The sequence below is a fragment of the Silene latifolia genome, chromosome 1, assembly GCF_048544455.1.
Source record: "Silene latifolia isolate original U9 population chromosome 1, ASM4854445v1, whole genome shotgun sequence".
Classification (NCBI taxonomy): Eukaryota; Viridiplantae; Streptophyta; class Magnoliopsida; order Caryophyllales; family Caryophyllaceae; genus Silene; species Silene latifolia.
The window spans coordinates 22,890,412-22,906,676 of NC_133526.1; the positions used below are offsets into that span (position 1 = coordinate 22,890,412).

General features: G+C 38.5%; 2 protein-coding genes across 2 annotated transcripts; both read right to left on the bottom strand.

Moving 5' to 3' along the window:
• Positions 1-205: 205 nt before the first annotated feature.
• LOC141601287 (putative disease resistance protein RGA4) lies at positions 206-6,466 on the bottom strand. Its single transcript, XM_074421558.1, has 2 exons — positions 3,573-6,466; positions 206-3,160 (listed from the first exon to the last, which is right to left on the bottom strand). Exons 1-2 carry the CDS (start codon positions 4,213-4,215, stop codon positions 642-644), a joined length of 3,162 nt encoding a protein of 1,053 aa, XP_074277659.1. The 5' UTR covers positions 4,216-6,466; the 3' UTR covers positions 206-641.
• A 707-nt stretch (positions 6,467-7,173) lies between these two features.
• LOC141601291 (large ribosomal subunit protein bL17c-like) lies at positions 7,174-11,176 on the bottom strand. Its single transcript, XM_074421562.1, has 4 exons — positions 11,057-11,176; positions 10,126-10,390; positions 7,881-8,287; positions 7,174-7,369 (listed from the first exon to the last, which is right to left on the bottom strand). The coding sequence occupies exons 2-3, from the start codon at positions 10,352-10,354 to the stop codon at positions 7,881-7,883; spliced, it is 636 nt and encodes a 211-aa protein (XP_074277663.1). The 5' UTR covers positions 10,355-10,390; positions 11,057-11,176; the 3' UTR covers positions 7,174-7,369.
• Positions 11,177-16,265: the final 5,089 nt, after the last annotated feature.

Below are 16,265 nucleotides of genomic sequence, written 5' to 3' on the forward strand. Positions count from 1 at the left end.
TTTGCGTCAAAAACTACTTGCTCGACAGAGTAAGCCCCAGTCGATAGATTACCCTTAGACACATAAAACCGTAGTATTACAAATACACATCTCATAACATTAATCAACCCACCTTCAGACCAAAAAAAAAAAATAACATTAATCAACCCACCTAATTAGTTTTCAGTTTTATTTTTCTTTATCAAAATACAAGAATAAAAAAATATGAAAAATTAAAAATCTATTAATAATATAAAATTAAGAATTCATACATACCTTACAATAATAGCACGAGATTTATCCTAGTTTATGATTAGATTGAAAAGACACAAGTGCACCGTTAACAAATTGATCCGTAATATAATTAACAAATTGAAAAGAGGAACAAAGCGAAGCCAACAAAATGCTCTAATCCAAATAACCTCTCCGCCATTGTACGACGACCAATCGCAGAGTTCACCAATGAGCCCCTAAAACTGGCTAAGCCGGGGAAGTCAGAGAGTATTTCAATATTCCCGAGCACTCTGCTGTACCAATATAGCCGAGGAATTCACTTGTGCAAAACTGCAAATGTGCTGAGATTTAAACGATAAAAAACAATAAGCATTGCCAAAAATAATTGAAGCATCTACAGGAAATGAGACCTGGTAAACCCGGATTGATCAATCACATTCAATGTAGGGAACATGAGCAATTTTAAGCCATTCAGCTCCCTTTTTACTCAACTGTTCCTTCAGCAAGGGACAGTTTATGATGTCAAGAAATTTTAAATTGGACAGACATTGCATGGCACGTTTAGAAGCTAGGCGCTTCAGCAGGAGCAAAGATCTGAGCGTCAGCCAACGCAGCACTGTCAAATGCTCTAGCCAGTCCGGCAACCTCTCCAACTTATAGAAAAATGATATCTCTAGAACTCGTAGCAACGTGAAAATCTGAACTTGTATAGGAAGGCCTACCATCTCCCTTCCATTTAAGAATAGCTTTTGAAGGGAGTCACAAACAGACAAATAGACATGCGGCATATAAGCGTCCATGTCTGTAGGCATTGATACACCAGTGTGTACTACTCTCAGATTTGGGAGATCCCTCCAATCGACTACTTTGTCAGTAATCTTTGGACAATTTAGGAGCACAAGCTTATGAAGTTTGGTTAATGGAGACATATCTGGAAGATATTCAACAGCATAACAATATCTTATCTCAAGTTCCTCAAGAAATTTGCAGCATTCAAATCCATGACTTGGAAACGAGATGGTTAACTTATTACAGTAGATTAATGCCAAGAAACGAAGGGATGTAAAGTCCTCTAGGTGCAGATCTCCTTTAGCATATGGACAATAGAACAACTTCAGTGAGACAATGTTGTTATGTAGAGAACCGGCAATGGATGTTAACAACCATCGTGGACATCTCGTGCCACCATAGGAGTTAATCTCTAGCTCAGACAATTTCTCACGGGGTTTCATGGCTTCCAGTATCTCATTCTGACCTTCATTCTGACTAAAATTCTCTATATCACCGAACTCTTCCAAGATAAACCCAAAGTTCTTTATAACACCCAACTCTTTCCAAATTAAGACTAAACTCTCGACGTTTGGCTTGCTTTCCAAATGTAGGTTTTCAGCTTCTTCAACCTTCATAAGATCAACACGAATGATTTTCAAAAGGCCACTCAGGTTGTTTAAAGATCCAAGCTCACTTACACTCCCACCCCAATTATTTTGCACATAGATTGGAGGCAACGTCCTGAGAGCGGTCATTTCCCCCAACCCTTTTTGTATAATCATTCCATTGCTGCCAACACCACAAAAAATATGCCGTAGATTTACCAAGGCGGTCACTCCTTCCCATAGAAAAGGAGATCCATTTCTTCCACGATTATTTTCAATCCTCAATGTTTGTAAATGGTATAGTTTTGTGATCACAATTGGAAGTGACCGAAACTCGTTCTCAGATATATCGAGATATCTCAAATGCTTCAAGCTGCTAACTGACTCCGGTAAATCATTCAGGGCCAGCCTTTGTAAACATAACGACCTTAACTGTCGACAATGCACCAGAAAGGGTTCATAAGATTTTATATTGAACGTCAGTCCTATTACTGAGGAATACCATGTGCGTAACTTGTTACAAAACTCGGGTCTCAGATCGAGCTCACTAGTATCACGTAAAGTGGATAAGTGTCTAGCCTCGGAAGTTTCATCAACATTACTCTTTTCCACCAAATTCAAGCACTCCCCTCCCGAAACAGCACGAGCAAGAGATAACACAAGATCATGTATCTTACATGTCTTCACATTCCCAAGGAGATCTTGCTCTTCATCTTGGAGCAAGGAACTATCCAATAAGATATCAAAGTATCGATCTCCTGTGGCCTCCATCTCACCATAAGGTAGCAAAAATCCCTGAGCCATCCATAGTTGGATTAAATTGTCCTTACTAATCTCCTCATCTTCCTTGAAAATGGCACAATATGAGAAGCATCTTTTCAAATACACGTCCGGCAAATAAAGGTAACTTAATTCTAGGGAAGGCAGAATCCCATACTTATCTTCCTTCTCCCATATTTCACTTCTCTCAATGTCTTTCCATTTTAAGAGGCTTTGGTTCCTCAACATATCTCCTAATGCTCTTATGGCCAGAGGAACGCCTCCGCATCTTAGCATCATTCTTTTCCCTATCAATTGCTTCTCTTTGGTTGCCAAATGCTCATGACCCACTCTTTTCTCGAAAAGAGACCAGCTTTCCTCTTCTCCTAGACCTTGTAGTTGATAAATAAAGGGCTCTTGAATGGACATTCTATCATCTTCAGCATAACAATATGACTCCATCTTCGCCACAGCATTTCTGGTACGAGAAGTTGTTAGGATGCAAGTACCCTTGCTTCCACCTACTTCTTGTAAGGCACATCTCAGAGGCTCCCAATCAAGTGTACTATTCCAGACGTCATCTAGTACAAGCAAATACATCTTGCCCTTTAACCTTTCCTTTATCTTTTCGACTACTGATAAATTGTCTGACATGTTTGATGCACTGCCAAAAAGGTTTTCAGCCATTTTATTCAGAATGTCTGTAAGATTAAAGTCGTGAGAGACGACCAGCCAGATTATTTGGGAGTTGAAGTACTCTTTCACTTCATCCGCCTTGGAGATTCGTTTGCTAAGACTCGTCTTTCCAAGGCCTAACAAAGAACATACATATATGTTGCAAGTCACATACATTGCATGAAGAACATATAGTAAGAAGCAATGTAAAATACTCATTTCTGCAGTAAATTGAATTCAGACACTTATATATAACAGTCAGAGCATTGAGACTCAATTTCAAAAGATTATCGAGCCTGTTATGTAAGTTCACCTTTACATCTTAAACAGACGTATAACAGTCAGCTACTGTTTCATATAAATTGGTACGAACCACTGTATAAAATTAAAACAGACGTGAAACGAAAATCCTTGCCTCCCTAATCTCGTTCAGGGCTACCAGCAAGTCAGCAACTAATGATGGTAAGCCCCAAATTCCATTTATTTAAGTTTGACTTCGATTTAGACTAATTCCTTCAAAAAAAGGAGAGATGAGAGAAGATAGATTACCTGCCAACCCCACGATTCCAATGACAGTTAAATCTCTAATCATGTTATTTGGATTGCGTACCAAGTAGGTAATCTCAGCTATGTCCGTATCCCTTCCAGTAAGTCCCTGTTCATCGACCCATTGACGTCTGTTTCGAAGCTGCCTCTCTTCTGACTCATGGCTCTTGGCTGGGGCTGGATTGTCATAGGAATAGCCAGAAGCGACTTTAATTAGTTTTATGCCAAGATCCTTGGCATCTGTATAGATCTCATCAACAGAAGTCATCAAGTCACTCAATCTGTGAGACATCTTGATGCGGAACACAGCAGGATTAGAGGATGAGATGAAGAATCTGATCTTCTTTCTCATCCCAGTTCGGAATCTCAGCGCAAGTCTCCGCCTTACAGCTTCATATGCATAATCATCAAGCAAATCATCAGCCTCATAGACTACATTATTCACCTTCTTTAACCACTTATTCATCAAAACATTGTCACTTGACTCATCAGCACCCTGCAGTAGTCCTTCTAATCTTGTGAGCTCGTGTTTCAGTTTCTCTAAATCTTTCTTGAATCCCCAAGCAAGTTTTATCTCTTCGCTGATTCGAGATAAAACCATATGCATTATTCCCTGAGCTACCTTCATACCCAGAGTTTCCGCCATTTTGGCAAATAACACAGGAATTGGAATTTCTTATACTTTCTGTAAACTTTTGACAACCAAAAAATCACCTAATATGTCGGTTAACTTTATGACAAGTTAGAAGCCATTGTGAGTTCATTGATATAATTGCAAATGCAATACTTTAAGATATGAAGCAGCATGACTCATTCCAACCAACTACTAGTCTGAGAAGTAGTTGGCACCTGAAAATGTTCCAGCCTGTGCAATTTGAATAACGAATGAGTCAGATAGATAATGCATGACATGTTAATAGGTGTGGAGTCCTTAATTCAAAATGCACAACTATAAAAGTCAAAGTGTTCAGTTGTTATCTTACTTTGGGAAGCTGGAGGCAGTGAGTGATTCTGCTAAATTGAATAAATAAATCTAATGCTTGTCATGTTAAGTTGTTATCTCGTTGAAAGGTGGAGTAATTATATTGTAAAACCGCTTAATAATGTCACGCCATCATTAAAATCCTTCCCCTTAAAAATTTTATCCTTAGCTTTTACCTTCTCGAATCTGACCATTTACCAATGTGCTACCCATACTCTTTTCTGGCCCCTTTCTAACAGCTACACCCATCTCCGATCTCCATCTGACAGCCTTTAGCATAAAGCTAGTGAAGGTTGGGCTTGGTGAACCCTGTTGGTAAGATATGATCTTCGATCTCAACTCAGTTTGGTATCTCTGCAGAAGTCTGTGGTTTAATGCTTCATATGCATACTCACCAAGTAAATTGATCGCCTCATAGACCACGTTCTTCACCTTTTTGAGCCACTAATTCATCAGAACACTGTCACCTATCTCAGTCACACTCTGTAATAGCTCTTTCAATCTGATGAGCTGGCCTGAGTTTCTCAATATCTTCCTTGAATCCCCAAGCACGCTTCATCTCTTCGCTGATTCGATCTAAAGCCATTTGTAGAATTCCCTGATCAGCCCCATGAGCTACCTGAATACTCAGAGTTTCCGCCATTTCGGCAAAGAACAAAGGAACCTGAACTTTGTTATACTTTCTGTGCCAACCAAAGATCACTTAAAATGTTAGTTTTACAGTAGCTTGAAAGCTGAGAATCTGGATGTTTATAAGTTTATTTGATCAAAAGAGACATTTCATAGAAAGTGGATTATCTACAAGGCTTGAAGTCAACTACTTAACATTTGTAGCAAGATGACTCATTTGAACCAACTATTAGTCCGACTCTCTGATATGTAGTTGTACCTGAAATTCCTCCCACATTAAAATTTATGAAAATATTAAAATATACACCACAAAACTTTTTTTTGTAACCAAAAGAACGACAGGCTTAGAATGTAGGAAATCAGATCTGAAATACTGCTACAATGTGCAATGGGAATCCAGAGGCGGTGACTTCAACTGAAAAATATATATAAAAAAAAAAAGTGACCTGGTTTAGTCAATCATCTTCACATCTCTGACTCTGGAAAAATGTTACTTAATCCGACATCCTATACGTTTAAAGGAGGGAGCCTTTTAAGTCACAACAATAATGTTGTTATTCTGGGAAGGAAAATCAATCAGAGTTGCAAACCAATCCAAAATATCCTAATTTCTAACTAATGCCCTGAGAATTTATCAATTGAAACCTGGTTTTAGTTCACTAAAAAACTTAAAAGCATCAACGAAGTTATATGCTAAAATGAAGAGACATGGTACAAACAATTTTGTATCACAAGTCACAACACAAGAAGGCCAGAAGACAAGATAATTGATGACAAGGCAGAAAACACGATCCAAATCGTACATATGACAAAAAGAAAGCCTATAAAACACAGGAAAAACAGAACATGACGGGGACAGGCCTCTGCTCAAGGGCCACCCACATCCGGAGGGACATAATGCTTTTTCGCTGAATAAACAAAATAGGCAATGGAGGGCTAGATGCCTTTGCTCCAAGATCATCTATATCTGAAGGGATCTAGCCTTTCCTCAGTGGGGATGTAGCCTCTCCCGGTGAGATCGATCCATCTCCTAGGAAATCAAGACTGTGCATGGGCCTGGACCAGGATACCCTCAAAACTTTAAAATGTATCCCCCTCGGTTTAGGCAGAGGTCAAGCCTTCCTAGTTCCTACTTAGGGCAGGACAGTCTCTTAGACTTTAACGACTTTTTTCATCGGCTTACGAGAAAATCACACCTAGGCTGATACCACATTTTTAGCACAGGTGAGGTCTCCCGGCACTGCTTGTATCGATCCCAAACGAACCGCTCACTAGCTAGCCTCCCTAGCCACATTAGTGAGGGGTCCCAGTCCCCAATCCCCATTGCCTCTTTTGCGTCACAAAGTATAACAATTTGGGGTCTAGGAGATATCTACTCCTCGTCGACCACGAAATTGTCTAGCAGATTTGCTAGACTTAGCTTACTTTGTGACTCATTGTTGTGAGAACTTATGTCTCTGTTTTGGGCTAATAATAGTGGGGTTAGGCTCCCATCTTCTGCACTATTTTTGCAATGCTCCTGGGCCTTTTCCCGGAGAGGTGTGTTTGGCACCTCAGTTAAGGAGGTGCTTTATGTTTGATAGCCGACTCTGGCACTAGGCATGTCTTAGTAAGAAACTAAGAACCAACTTCAGGCCTCCAGGTCGCACTTTTACAAGGTCTTGACAAATTATCATGGGATATATCCCTCCGTCTCATTCATTTGTTTACCTTTTTATATTCTTTGTGAGGGGTATTTTTAATCAAAGGTAAGCAAATGATTGGTACGGAGGGAGTATCATATAGCCAACTAATTAACATGATATAATATTTTTCGTAGTACATTCCTTAACAATAATAGACAAATAAGAAACATGGATGCCTGCTGATTTGAGTAGATATAAAAGTATAAAACACCCTACTTCAAATTCAATCAGGTTCAGGAAAAAAAAAAGTTGAAACCCGTATATATGACGTGCTTCTGGAACTAGACTTGCTTAACCTTAGAAAGAATAGACAAAAGCAAGGCCAATTATCATTATATAACATAAAGACATACAAATTTTGCCAATGTAGCTGGTCCATCAAAATAGTTGGAATGATAACAATCCTAATCAATGATGAAAATACGTCTGAAAATTGAGAACCCGGCGTAACACCAATCAGCTTCCTGCAAGGCATTAACCGTTGATCTGACTGCATTAATAGCCTGAGAAGGACAAAAAAGGGAAGATTTCAGCAACTAAAATAGGGTTTTCTTCAATTAAGATCAAACATTTTGTGGAATGCTTAGTTCCTTAAAAACAGCATGACTGGAAAACCAACGTACTGTAACCATATATCAAGTAGACAAGTAATGACAGGAAATCCAAGTTTGTAGAAAAGAATGAATTAACATACTCAAAACAAACTATGTGATGAGGTAATCAAGATATATAACTCTGAAGCATTATAAATTAGATTATCACATCAATCAGACGAGTTAAATCCGATGAAGATCCTAGACTACCAGTCAAACATTTTTACTTTTTACTCATTACAAGCTTACACACAAAACAAGGAAAAATGTTTAGCAAATGTAGATACCAGCAAAATGTTGTGAGTCATGGGCCCTCGAGCGAGCTAAAATTAAGCAGGCTCATAATGAAATAACTAAAGTACTGTCCCGAACAACGACCAACCTAACGCTGGAGAAAGAGGGCAAGCAGTCAGATAAGTACCTAAACGAGCTCAATGTATGCCATAGGGGCATTGTCCCCTCTCCTCGGCAGAGTCCTTATAATCCTTGTATATCCTCCGTTTCGTTCTCCATATCTATCTGGCACTTCGGCAAATAACGCATGAACAATTTGCTTCTCATAGATAAATCCAAGTGCTTGTCTTCTTTTGTGAAGTGAACCCTCTTTCGCCAATGTAATCATTTTATCAGCATATTTCCTCACGGCACTTGCCCGCGCTCTTGTAGTCTTGATGCGTCCATGTTTCAGAAGCTGGGTTGTTAGGCCTCGGAGAAGTGCACGGCGCTGATCTGGTGGTCTGTTAAGTTTGGGCACTCGCCTACCATGTCGCATAGCGTAAATACGGCCTCCATTATCAATGATTTTAAACAGACTGTCAAAGCCATTCTCTGCAAGAGTTATCGATTAGCACAACTGTAACGACAAATTTTGTATTGCGATAACTGAAATACAAAACAAGGAAACAAAACGAGTTTTTATTAATATCAGAAAAGTTCGTGTACAATCTCTAATAATCCTCTGATTCTAACTAAACAAACCGGGTGCGCGTGCACGATCCACGTAGGGGGTGTGCATGCGTTTTGCAGGGGGTGCGCGTGTAGAGGGTGTATGCACTCTACGCGCGACGTTGACTTGTATTCTTGAGAGGGTCGAACGACTTGAGTCTCTCTTGAATGTTTGAATATTCGAGTTTGAATGTTTGAGTGCGGCACGAATTTGTTGTGCTTGTTGACTGCGACTGCTTACGTTGAATTTCACGAGATTTCCAGAGAGAATTCCAGAGCTTTTCTTTTCTTCCAGTTTTTCTTCTTTGAATGAAATGAATTTCGCCTCTATTTATAGAGAATAGTTGGGCTTTCACGGGCTTTGGCCCATTAGGCCCATTTTTGGCTTGTTTGCAAAGTTGGCCCAAATTGACTTTTGTTTGGACCAGAATAACTCAGAATGACCCAAATTTGATTTAAAAGGGACAAAAAATAATTAAATTGAGTAATTTACTTATTATTAACTCAAATTAATTAATTTCTGTATTTTCGACATTTAAATAAAATTTTAATGCCTACAACAACGATGAAACATTTACACAGCATTGACAAGGACCGATCATTAGATTAAAAACTGACATCATCTCCCGTCTAATTCTTTATAAGCCAACACATTTAACCAACTTTTGTCCCTTCAAGGTGGCCATTCAATGCACCTGGATGGGTTATCCGCTGACGATATTATCATCCGTTACTATATTTATGACTTTCTAAGCGCTACTCGCACACTAAGACCATCCCCAAGCAAGGTCACGAGGGAGGTCACGACCTTGTTGGGTCGCCTTAACCAACAATTAAGCATGAGATTAGCGTGACCTTTTGGTTGCTCTTGACCTTATAAGGTCAATTTGTGACCTCTTTGGTTGCTCTTGACCTTATTAGGTCAATTGGTGACCCAATAGGTGTCAAATTTTCATTGGTCGTAAACAAAACAAAAAGGGTTGGAAGGTGAAAAATGATTGGGTTGATGACCTAGGTCGCGACCTTCTGCTTAGGAGGTGAAAATGGGTCAAGGTTAATAAGGTGGGATTAAGAGTAAAATCGAGTCGCGACCTAATTAGCGCGACCACTGCTTGGGGATGGTCTAACTACGGAGTATTTATCATGTTTTCCTTTTTTTTCTATTTCTCTTTTTTCACTTATTATTTTAACCCATCATCAACGGTTTCAAAGGATGATACATATTAGCCGACCCCGAATCAACCTTGGATGAAGGCTCTTTTATCGTAGTACTAAATGTGACCAACCTTGGCTTTCTATTAAACAAATGCCTACATAAACACTATCTTTTTTATCAACCAGTTAAATTTGTAAACTCTATTTCACCTTATTTGGTTTACAGAACCAGAAATTCATGAATACCTGAACGGCTAAACACTACAAATTTCTTTGTCTATATTCAAATTCTATTTTCATGGTAAAGAAGGACAATCAACCGCAAGAAAATCAACTATGAGATTTTAACATTGCAGAAAGCTTTTGGCAACTTTCAGTTTACTAATATATTTTTACCAGATAAGTCAACCGTGGCCACAAGATAAATTCATATCTCCAGGCGTATACTCGGAAAAACTATACGACTATACCTAATCGTGATTTTTAAATAAAGAAACAAAACACAATAAGATTACCACCAAGAAATGTCCAATTGATATCCATTTTCTAAGGATAAGAGCTGATACCCAATCCAGTGGGAAACGATGAGAGAACAGGGCACAGAGCACTGAGACCGCTATATTGTGGCAGAAGAGGCTTAGAACTGCGTAGTGATAGACCCAGTCTACGAGGCTTTGATGCACATATATAGGAAGCGGAAACAGGCAACTGGTTAAATGCACGATGAGAAGGAACTGAAGGCAACGCTGACGTGAGAGTTGCCATGCTCCATGTTGCTGATGTGGAACAAGCCATACTACCACTTACAACACTTTGGCCTCACACCTTCAACTGAAATCAAGAAACAAATTGGAAGATGGGTTAGAAATGTAACTAAACTGAATCAATATACAAAATTTTCTGAAGGAGTATGAAAATTAACTGAAGTTCCCAACATGTTCAGCAGAAACTGAGTATTCAGTATTCCGAGAATGAACAGCCAAATCTAACCCAATAGATGATTTTCTCATATCCTAAAGTAAGCAGAAGCTAGAAATTACAACACTCAAGTACCAAAAGTCGCTGCAACAAACAATTGATCATATTACCAAATAAACCATAGTTTCAATGTTGTGCAAGGATACAGCCTCAAGGGATCCCACGAATTGCGAGGTGTGAGGGGTCGGATACTCGGACGTACACAACCTTAATGGGTATGCAGTTAATCATAACAACCACCAAATTTATAGCCAAAGTTTCAAACTTTCCACTTAAAAAGTAACTAACTCTACACCAACTGATTTCACACAGGCAATTCATCAAACACATAGTAGGCCTTATGTAGAACAACTTGAATATACCATTTTACATAATAATTTGGAAATGGGTATGCAAATTTGAATGCAAAAACGAGGAGTAACAATTATTTACAGCTGTTATTTCATCAAGTGAGTGAAAATTGGCAACTACAATTAACCTAAAAGAGCAGCAATTTGAAGATGAAATTAGAGAGATTACCCAACAGGTTATATTTGCAGAAAAAACTGAGAACTGCAAAAGGAGTCGTGTAAGAGAGAGATAAAACACAGAGTTGGATAAGGAGGGAGAGAGGCTTGGATACGCTAATTCACTATAGTGATTTTATATTTTCTTTTTCATTGAAAAGTACTACAAAATAAACTGAAATAGAGGGAGTATCACTCATTTTGATATGATTTTTTTTGGAGTAAATTATCAATTACACCCACGTCAAATACACATTTTTACATTTACTCCCACGTTAAATTTTTTTATTAAATTACACCCAAGTTTAATAGGCTCGGTTCTGATTGCACCCAATATCGGAATCCGCCACTTTTCCGTTCAAATTCAATTTTTTTAAAAAAAAATTGATTTTAGACGATTTTTCCCCTTCCTTCCTCCTTCTTCTTCTATGAACCCACCTTGTTTTTTCTCCTCATTCTCATCCATTCTTCTATATCTTTCTCCCTCATCTTCCCCAATTTAATTTAAAGACCTCCCCCTCCTCAAGGTAAGTCTCCCATTGTTTAATGCCAAGCAATTTATAAACATTACAAATAATGTCGGTTAATGCCGACCATTATAAAACCCGAAAATTAGCAATCAATTCGAAAGTGCAATTGACCGGCCTAAATTGGCCTAAGTGCAATTGAAGTCAGACTTTTGTCTACGTATAACAACTAAAGATGGAGGTGTGGACCGATTACTCCAAAATCAATTATAATCAATATGTCCGTCATTTTCATTACGAGAAGAGCGGATGGGGAAGTTTTTGGAATCAGATTGGTGTTTTGGGTCTATCAAAACCAAAGAAGAGAATAAGTCATGTCTTGTCCCTTGTCGATGGATGTTGATGAAGATGCGATCGCATGCCCGACAACCCACACCCATCAACGTCGTCGCTTTTTGTTGCCCTCCTTCCTCCCCTCTGCTCGAATCGACCCTCCTACAGAACTCACTCACCCGTCGGTTTTCTAGCGATTGCCCCGCTTTCTATGAATAGTATGTCCTGTCCAAGAGAGGCTCACATTTTTACGATTGGTCCATATGCGCACGAGACACAGCTAGTCTCTCCTCCCGTCTTTTCTGCATTCACGACTGAACCATCTACCGCTGCTATTACCCCACCTCCAGAACCAGTGCAGTTTACCACGCCTTCCTCGCCTGAAGTAATGTTTATAAATTACTGAGAAAATGAAAGGGAAGCATAAAGAAGATAGAATAGATGCAGGGGCAAAATCGTCATTTTATTAATTTTTTCACCTGAAAATGGCCTTGGGTGCAAATTATAACCGGAGCTATTAATTTGGGTGTAATTTAAAAAAAAAAATTGACGTGGGAGTAAATGTAAAAATGTGTATTTGGCGTGGGTGTAATTGATAATTTACTCTTTTTTTTATGTTGTTGTTAACACAATGGTAAGATTGCATGCTTGCATATAAGATAGAAAAATGAAACGGTGGCATTAGGTGACACTCAATTTGGGCGTCACACTCTTACATAGGGTGGGTGGGGTCCCTTTAATTAAGAAAGCATGTGAAAGGCTGACACCTAATTTAGGCGCCACCCGGTGACGCTCTATCACTATCCTATCAAATATACTCCGTACTTGCTTGTATTTCCCTCTTCGGCTGGTTGGATCATGATTGGATTCAAGATTCATTGTCATCCATACTCACTACCCCTATCCCGGCAAATAGTTTATATATTCAATTTTAGTTCGTTCTAGTCAATAGTTTACATTTGCGTTATGCAGTCAGGGGCGGATTTACACTAGGGGCTTTATGGGCTGAAGCCCAATGTAAAATTCTGATAATTAATTTTTAGTTGTAACTAGAGTCATTGTTCTATAGTAACTCAGGTGGATTGATAGTGTTGTTAGGTTTAGGAAGTCCAGGGATCAAATCCCCATATAAGCATTCTTTTTCCCCCAAACTTTCTTTTGTTGTTTAATACCAATTATCTAAGTAGCCCTTGCTTTATACTCGTACTCCATTTGTCTCAATTATTTGTTTATTGTTTACGACAACTACCATTTAAGGTACTTCATATTTTTCTCCCTCCGTCTCGATCATCTATTTACTCTTTTATTTATTGTATAAGATGTTATTTTATCAAAGATGAGATGGAGGGAGTATTCGAAATAGGTGTCGGAGTTGGTTGGATAGATTCTAATAGAATGGTTCACGATATATCTACCAAAACAATAAAACGGTTCATAATTTTATAGGTTTTGATTCAATACTTATTATTTGCTCTTTTGGCAAAAGTTCTAATTTTTTTTCCCTTTTTACTCTTCCTACGATTGTCCGGTTTTGGCAACAGTATGTGTATTTTTTTCTAGCCCACCCTATATTTGATTCCTGGATCCGCCCCTGTATGCAGTGCGTCTTCCTTCAGACCATTGCTTTTGGTCTGAAATAAGACGGACAATATGTTATCATTTGACAGTAAAATGTTTGTATTTTTCTGATAACATGTTACCATTATTTTTTCCACTATTTTCAGGGTAAAAAGTGACACCTTTAATGATAACATTTTGTAGATTCACTGCTTACATTTTATCAAAAAATGACAACATTTTATCGGTCTTATTTCAGACGGGAAAAGTGCTCGTCTGAAATAAGATTTTGCGTTATGTTTTATATGGTGGACAACGAATGAGACTCTATGATATCCACTTACATGTACTTTATGACAACTTGTGCTTATATATTCTCGGCGACCACAAGCATAAAAAGGATATTCTTCTCATGGAGTAGTAGCTGATGTAGGATCGGAGTGTTTGTTATAAAATTAGTTTTAGAATTATTAAAATCAGTTAGAAGTTTGTTAGTTGTTGATGAGCTGGCAATTAATTGTTAATTAGCTGGAGTTTCTTATAAATACCAAAGAAACTATAACGAACAATTCATTCAATCAAATATACATTTCAGTTTTACATTTCTGTTCTCTCCCTACAATCTCTTTCTACAAACTCTCTCAAACAACTCTACATTATCTCCAAGGTCGAGTTCGGCTCCATTGTTTGTGTTTGTTGAAGTTGCGGGTTTGTTGTAACACCCCCTTCTTACCCGGCCAAGGTAATTGGTAGATGTTACTTTCTCAGTTTCTCGAGGCGATGAAATCTGAGTCGCAATTGAGAAACAATTAACATAAACAAATATTTAGTGGATTACATAGACTTTCTCAGTTTAGTGGATTACATAGACAACTAAACTAATCTAATCAACTATGCTCGACTCGAATGTCATCACGGCTCGTCCTCTTCTCCCGCATGCTACCAAAGTTAACCTGTAAACAACTGCTCCCCATATGATCGGAAATATCATATGGATCGACAAAGGCCACCCCGGAAATAGGTGACATTTACACGGATACAACAAACGTCAGTTTCAATACACAACATAAGACATGACTCGATAAGTGTAGACACAACATAATTATGCGAATGAGAATCGATCATGCCATCATTATACCAGTACCGGGACACGCCCAGACGTACCGGGTCTGAAAGCCAACCGGATCCCCTGCCAGAGGTCGTGCCTCAACCACACGAGTCCCTCCGTGATTGAAGTCATTAATGTGCACATTCCCCTTGGAGTGGGAAGCTCCAAGGGGCAACCCGAGCGCAAGACGGTTTTCCAACCGTCTTACGTGTCCTCGACAATAAGTACCACCACCAAAGACCCCCAACACAACACAATCACAACCATACATGACAAATGGAAGAACAACATTTAACATATGACTAATTCATGAATCCAATCCCACATGTTATGACTAACAACCCTTCGACTATTCACATGACATACCAACCGACTCATGAACACACTAACAAGAAAAGACATCCAAACATACAAACACAATATTGAAATCGAGTAGGATAACCTACCTTTTAGCATAATCCATAAGCTAATCGAAATCACCAAGTATCCATCTCATGAAACCGTCTCATCCTACATAAATCACATAATAACTATCACAAACCACTCTATACTATAATACAACCTAAAATCCCTTATTATTAGTCACTAATTACTCATTTTACATAGCCAAATACTAATTAATCTCTCTTAGTAAACCCTAACTCGAGATTAACCATAAGACAAAGAGGAAAATGTGAGATTTCGACTTACAAAGGTAGATCGGGAATTAGGAGAGGTGTTCCACCATTAATCCAAGCTTGAAGGCCAAGGGAAAGACATAAGGAGCATTTGAGAGAGAGAGAGAGAGAGAGAGAGAGAGAGAGAGAGAGAGGGGGGGGGGGAGGGGGTTTAGAGTAAGAAAGAAGAGGAAGAAGAATAAAGGGGATAGGGTTTGGATAGGATGAAATTCTGAAATATCCTTTCTCGGGTACAACTCAGCACCACTCGACCGAGTGGCACTCACTCGGTCGAGTATACCCTTACTCGACCGAGTGCCAACTCACTTGGTCCACTTAAGGTTCTACTCAGTCCACTGGGAGTCTACTAGGTCTAGTTTAGGTCTTACTTGGTCTCGTAGGAGGGGTCATCCTTTACTTACGAGTGTAGTGGGTTCCCTCGTCTCTAGGTCCTTTGTGGGTCCCAAATTATCATCTTCCCTCCTTAAAAATGAACTTCGTCCCCGAAGTTCGCCACTCACTCTCTTTCCCAATTATTCCTCGGTCTACTCTCAAGCCTCATTCTCGGTTCTCGTGTGTTCTCTTACCATCATCACTCTTATTGTTACATACGTATATCCTATTTATCCTAAGTTTCTTGTTCGCTTTCATGTTTAACTTTGTCAATTATAAATCTTTTAATAAACAAAATCACTAATTAATTTTCACGCATATTCATATAAATTCATTAAAAGATGTTAATCTTCATAAAAAAAATCTCCTTTCATTTTATTTCTCGGCTTTTACTCAGTCTCTCGATTACTATGTTAAGTAGGTATTCATACTTTAACTATCAAGAGGACAAATCATAATTTAGTCAGTACTCGGACAATAAACCTAAGATATCATGTATTTTACGTCCTCTTTGATAATTACAAATGTAATTTATAATTCAAATCTACATAGAAAATGTAATTATGTTTTTTTATAAATCTTGCTAATCTACAATATTAAATTACATACCCGTGCAATTTTACACGGGTTAAAAACTAGTACTACTCCTAAAAGCCAACCTTCAATTAATTAACAGGACAAAAGTACAATTCAATAAGTTTAACAAAC

Excerpts from the sequence above, each read along its gene's own strand:
- LOC141601291 (XM_074421562.1), bottom strand. The coding sequence starts at position 10,354 with ATGGCTTGTTCCACATCAGCAACATGGAGCATGGCAACTCTCACGTCA. Across the intron at positions 8,288-10,125 it reads ATCGTTTCCCACTGGATTGG|AGAATGGCTTTGACAGTCTG; the intron begins GTATCAGCTCTT and ends TAACTCTTGCAG.
- LOC141601287 (XM_074421558.1), bottom strand. The coding sequence starts at position 4,215 with ATGGCGGAAACTCTGGGTATGAAGGTAGCTCAGGGAATAATGCATATG. Across the intron at positions 3,161-3,572 it reads TGGAATCGTGGGGTTGGCAG|GCCTTGGAAAGACGAGTCTT; the intron begins GTAATCTATCTT and ends GTTCTTTGTTAG.